The sequence below is a fragment of the Haliotis rubra genome, unplaced genomic scaffold (genome assembly GCF_003918875.1).
Source record: "Haliotis rubra isolate DU_JTF1 unplaced genomic scaffold, ASM391887v1 Scf430, whole genome shotgun sequence".
Taxonomy (NCBI): Eukaryota; Metazoa; Mollusca; class Gastropoda; order Lepetellida; family Haliotidae; genus Haliotis; species Haliotis rubra.
In genome coordinates, this window is record NW_025767114.1 from 827,015 (window position 1) to 833,517 (window position 6,503).

Consider the following 6,503-nt stretch of genomic DNA (forward strand, 5'->3'; position numbering starts at 1 on the left):
ATCCATTGCTCATGATACTGCAGATCTGTGTTGTTACCGCTGTTTGCGCTGAATTTGTGATGAGGCTTAGTGTGATAAGACTCCAGAAAAAATGCTGAATGATGTATAAGTTGGTTGGTAGGTTGGTTGTTTAACGCCGCACTCAGCAATATTCCAGCTATATGGCGGAGGTCTGTAAATAATCGAATTTGGACCAGACATTCCAGTGATCAACATCATGAGCATCGATCTACGCAATTGGGATACAATGACATTTGTCAACCAAGTCAGCGAGCCTGACCACCCGATGCCGTTAGTCGCATCTTACAACAAGCATGAGTTGCTGGAGAGTAATTCTAACCCGGATCTTCATGGGTTGATGATACAGAAGAAAAACACCCCTCTAATTATGAAATATCCTTGACTATCATTCACACCTGTTTGTTCAAGATTCCGGGTGTACGGACCGTGATTTCAAGTGTCGTAGCGGCGAATGCATTGACAAAGACTACACTTGCGACACCGAGGACGACTGCATCGACGGTTCCGATGAGATCAACTGTGGTGGGTATTTATAACTCTATCTAGATCTACGTAGGAATACGACACAGCCTGAAATTTGTCGGTCCATCCTTTTCATTATCATCTGACTTCATCTCAAAAAAACGAAAGCCTGAGATTTGAGAATTTGTAAAGGCACAATGAAAGTAAGATTCGTTCGAAAATCAAAACCTGTTTACATCCGACTTCCATTCCGGAACAGCAGAGGGAATCTGCCTAAAACATGGGGTAGCAGAACGAGCAATAATCTAACATTTGACAACCTATAGTACAAACCATAAGGCTTATGTGAAGGATTATACAATGACTCAGATTTCTTGCCTGAACGCGAGACCTTAAAATGAAAGTTTCCTCACTTGATGCCCGAGGAAGACGTTGGTTGTGGTAAGCAAAGGCACCTTGGTGTTGCATTCATTTATCATGTTTATGTTAGCAGTAATGACAACAGACACCAATGACAGCGCTACGAATTATGACCATTACATCCTTCTATTCAAAGATTCATAACCGTCTGTGTCTGTGGATGAATTTCACCTACATGTACCTCACTTGAGAATATATTGTAGAATGGTTGCCAGTGAAAGTATTGTATAATTTCTCGTCTTATTGTAGCCACCGACTGTTCCGGCAGCCATCAGTTCAAGTGCAACTCTGGGAAGTGTATCACACACGAGTATTTCTGTGACGGCGATGACGACTGTGGTGACGGCTCCGACGAAGACGACTGCGGTAAGAACCTATGTCATTAGCATTTGCAAATTTCAGGAATCAAAACATAAGGGATGGGAGCAATGTTACGTCATATGTTGTTTTTTTTGTCTCAGCAATTTTCCGCTCTATGGCGGCGGCCGGGACCAGACAATCCAGTGATTGAAATCATGAGCATCGATCGATATTGGGATACCATCCCATGTGTCAATCAGGTCAACAATCTGATTTGCTTCTGAAGACCAATTCTAACCCGGATATTCACGGGTTACATCACATGTCAGGGGCGGATGCAGCTTTTTGAGAAAGGGGTGGGGGGTCACACTATTGAGAAAAGGGGGGGGTGCAAACTTCATTTTTACCTGAGTTTCAATGGTCATTGAACAAACTTTCAGGACAAAGAGGGGTGTGTGCGGTGCGCACGCGCATTTTACCACGCACACAATAGACACACACACACACACACACACACACACACACACACACACACACACACACACACTGGATCCGCCTATGCATGTAATGTGTATCATTATCTTTACAATCCATGTCGATATCAAAGACACAAGGTTGAGGCGTGTTCAACATTCCCTTTGTGTTGGTATGTCCCTTGGAAGTTTGAGGAAGACTTCCGAAATATCCAATGTTGTCACAACTTCTAGGAAATAATCTTTCTTAAATTTTGTTCCTCATATGACCAATGAGATCACGAAATATATCGGACGCACGGTTTGTCCTCGTTCAGCGAAGGACAGGATTGTTGCTATGCTATCAACATTCAACTGTTTGCTTTGTGGAGACTTTGTGGAGATTATTTCCTTTTAAAAATAATATACATGGAGTGTTGCAGCATGGGCGGAAACAGCTTTTTGAGAACTTGATAGGGGAGGGGTAACACTTTTCACAAAAAGGAATTTCTACACTTCCATTTTCACCCGAGTGTCAATGGTCATTTAACAAACTTTCAGCACAAATTAAGGGGGGGTGTGGTTGTGTGTGCAACCCCTGCAATTAGAGAATTAGAGATGTGAAAACGAAGATTGATTCCAAATATGTATTTAATCATGGTGAACATGATAATCATGCTTATTAACAGAGAATCAATACCATGTGAAGTGCCAGACAATTCGTGGCTAAACCACAAACCAAACTAGACCAGACCAAACACGGTAACATATGGTACAAAACAAAATAGCATTCGTACGAGATATTCTTGTAATTCTTCTCGCTGATTGGTCAATTTCCTCACACGTCTATAAAAGAACCCTTTACTTGGCTAGAATGTAGTTACCCTGAACAAACAGCCTTATTGTGGCCTCAGTGAATGCGAGATCTCAAAAGTTGTGAAATGCAGCCCTCAAAAATGGATCTAAAATATTTCACAAAGGTCATTCTTATTGTTATGGAGTCAAGTGGATATATTTGTCACTATGTGAAGCTTTAAGGCATACACCTGAATATGAAACTGTTAAGAGGTGGTAAATCAGTGGAAGGGAATAGATTGTTATTGAACCGTTATTGAACGACATAACATCATCGATATACCTGAAGCTTCAGATAGCCTTTTCGGCCAAACTCTCATGTTCGTTTGACAGTTCGAGTACAAACCTGATCATCAGTGACTGTATCATACCTGTGTCCATTGGTGTGCATACTCACTACATAAATATCCATATATGTCACACATATGTAATCGACCCATGAAGATCCGGTTTAGTACTGGTCTTCAGTAACCCATGCTTGTCGTAAGAGGCGACTAACGGGATCGGGTGGTCAGGCTCGCTGACTTATTTGACACATGTCATTGTATCCCAGTTGCGTAGATCGATGCTCGTGCTTTTGATCACTGGATTGTCTGGTCCACATTCGAGTATTTACGCCATATGGCTGGAATACTCTGAGCACGGTGTTAAACAACAACCAACCAACCACATATATGAAATCAGTGAGGATGTTCTATCACAAAAGTATCTATCTGTAAACTTCAGATTACTTTCTTTTCTAATGGTCCCCATTCTTTGTGGAAAGATGGTATTTAAGGCCACCACATGTAGACAAAAAATGCAAGAAACCAAGGAAGGCATTGTTTCTCTGAACTAAGGGAAGGGACAAGTTTTTGCATTCTGATGTAAAGATTAGGATGGCAGAAAATTACGAAACACGGTATTACACGAAATATATATATTTGTATCATGTGACAGGTAAAAAGAAGTGCGACCAGTACGAGTTCCACTGCGTGTCTGACGGCATCTGCATTGAGGACGCCTGGTACTGCGATGGAGACAAGGACTGCACCGACGGTTCAGATGAGGCCAACTGCAGTAAGCAAGCAATACACATTAATTGATGATTACAACATTCATACATACTGCTTGGAGATTTGTGAAAGAAGCAGAAAAACTTAACATAATTTCCTTAAACTCTTTATATATCCCAATGTAGTTATTGATATGTTTCTAACAAAAATCATTGCATTTCGAAAAGAAGTATCAGCTGCTATTTCAAGGGACCCGCTGTGTTTTGCCTTTCAAAACATCTTTCGAATATAATTTCGATCTGAAATTGTAAATTACATATCTCTTTGGATAAAACAATATATTTTGGCATGTATACTTTGAATAATATTTGCTTTTCGTTTAGCAGAAAAATTGAATTTGAGGTGGATCCATTTGTCCCAATGATGACATAGAGACCTGCGGAATGAATGACTGGATATATTACTGCCCTTACAACCTGGCTTCCTGTATACACACTCTCTCTCTCTTGGTTTGCAGCCTCGTGCCTTGATGACCAATTCCGATGTACTTCCGGTTTGTGTATTGACGCGCGGTGGAAGTGTGACGGCGACGATGACTGCAGCGACAGCTCAGATGAACATGACTGCGGTAGGTCGTTCATGCCTTACATATATACCCAGGTAAACTGTCAGTTCGACTAAGTTTGATTCAAAGGATCCAAAGGTATTTCTTGTTAAGTAGAAAGAAGGTTTTACGTCGCTGTCTATACAATATATACAATATACATTGTACATCGTATTTACAAACAACAAAACATATTGCTGTTGATGTTGTTGACGTTGAACGTCTTCAATGCGTTCCAGGTTCCTGCAGTACCACCCAATTCACGTGCGCCAACGGCAGATGTATTCAGAAGAACTGGGTGTGCGACGGCGACAATGACTGTGACGACTTCTCCGACGAGAAGGGCAGTTGTGGTAAGATTAGAGCTACTTTCGGACTGAAACTAGAAAAGAGTCAATCAAGTTTTAGCCTTTACAGCGAATTGTTTGCTGAGATTTACACATTAGGTCATAAGGTATTACTGCAACTGGATGATGGAAGTCTGAGAGTCAGTACTTTGAAAAGAGGTCTTCTATGGGCAGGTGTAAACGCTGAGAACTAAAACTGAGTTATTTCTTGACAAACAGTTGAGCTTAGAGGCGCTTTGTCTGAATACACGACTTGTATACAAGTGTGTACGTGTTCAAGAACAATAAATAATAACTTTTGCCACCTGAAATCTGTCCACTGGACACCTTAGCCAGAGATGTGGAACGTTAAAACCCACCTTTATTGTGCCTCTTTGTCACTGTGGTTTTCAGACTGAAATGAACTAACTGCATGATAATTTGCACCTTTGGCATTTCTCTTCTCATGGCCCCAAAAAAGGTTTACAAACTTTACATGTTATATGGTATCATAGCTCATCAAGAAAATCAACGATATCAGGTCACCCGGTAAGTTTTGGGGGATAAGGTGAGGTTAAATTGGGTTTAACGTCGTGCTTGAGAATATTTCGCTCATATGACGACGTGCCTGCGTGTGTATGTGTATGTGCGGCTGCTTGTTCTAGCCCAGACTGAAGCTGGTTTTATAGTGCTAGCCCACTGAGATACCATGCCGCAGTGAAGCATGAATACCCCACTCAGACACATTATTCTGACTCCGAGCCGACCAGTCCTTGTTGTACCCATTAATGCCGGGCGCCAGGCAGGGACCAACAAATACCATATTGTAACGTCTTTTGGTATGACGCGGCCGGGGATCGAACCCGCGACCTTCCGCTCTCCGGGCGGACGCTCTAACCACTACACCACGGAGGCGGTTTCGGGGGGATAAGGACATAATATCCTCTTTGAATTTTATTTGTGAAAAGGAAAACAAATGACTGGTGAATCGTTCGTTCCCTCCTTGTGTGAAGTGTAAAGACCACATCGTGCATAACAGGTCTTAAAGTTACCAAAACAGTTCCTCAAAACGCTGTTTTAACGTTACTACATGCTCGAATTTGTTATGGCATTTGACCAATGGATACATAGAGAATCTCATCCGAGTGTCTTTTGATATCAAATATATCACCACGAATTGACAAAGTTACAAGTGAGGTATTTTTACTTTTATCAACAAGTGTTGATATATTTGATATCAGAAGACACGAGGGTGAGATTTTATGTATCATAAAAAAATCACTGTTCATTAGTTTTCAATAAAAATTCTACATCTCTGAACAAGTGCGTTGCAGTCATGTCATAGCACTGTGACGTCATGGAGTTTATGACGCCATAGCATTGTGATGTCAGGTTTCTGACGTTGTAGTCATGTAATTGATGACGCCAGGGCATTGTACAAAATCTACTGTCAAAACGATCTCACACAAGCAATATCTCCTGTGGAACACAGTCTTGGATGATAAACTATAACATCCACTCGTTTCGTAAAAATGGTATCTAATGAGAATGAGAGTTGTCTATTTATCGTTACAGGAACCGTTGGTCCAAACGAATGTCGGGACGTGCTGATTGGCCGTGACTGTGCCCTGATGAACGAGACTCACAACCCCATCTGTCTGGACAAGGAAGATGGAGTCCACTACTGTAGGAAGTACTGCAACCTGTGTGCAGCTGGACAGACTGTTGGTTAAATAAACACATTAACACATCGCTGTACGGTTATACACAACAGTGAGCGAATCAACTCAACACATGCTTTTAATACTGACATTCAATAAAAAATGCAACTTTTGATATCTTTTGATATCTTTAATGAGGTAAGTAGGTAAATGGGGACATCTAACTGAGATTTACATTAGTCGTTGAACGTCAGATAACAATAGATTTTGTGGGATGATTAGCCAAAAAAAAACTACTGTCCATCAGGTCATATACCACGAAAATTCAAAATAAATACTATTGCCTGAATCTGCCTAATTTATTAAGAAAATCCCAGATTCGACGAGGCATACTCCTAATCAAATGA

The 6,503-nt window shown here is 41.1% G+C and overlaps 1 protein-coding gene across 1 annotated transcript in view; it reads left to right on the forward strand.

Moving 5' to 3' along the window:
• Nucleotides 1-6,269, forward strand: part of LOC124289042 (prolow-density lipoprotein receptor-related protein 1-like) — a 35,251-nt gene extending 28,982 nt beyond the window's left edge. The window contains exons 15-20 of the mRNA XM_046725635.1: nt 430-543; nt 1,153-1,269; nt 3,450-3,569; nt 4,023-4,133; nt 4,349-4,462; nt 6,011-6,269. Of these exons, the coding sequence (XP_046581591.1) occupies nt 430-543; nt 1,153-1,269; nt 3,450-3,569; nt 4,023-4,133; nt 4,349-4,462; nt 6,011-6,168 (734 nt within the window). The 3' untranslated portion in view covers nt 6,169-6,269. The remainder of the gene's footprint in view (nt 1-429; nt 544-1,152; nt 1,270-3,449; nt 3,570-4,022; nt 4,134-4,348; nt 4,463-6,010) is intronic.
• Nucleotides 6,270-6,503: the final 234 nt, after the last annotated feature.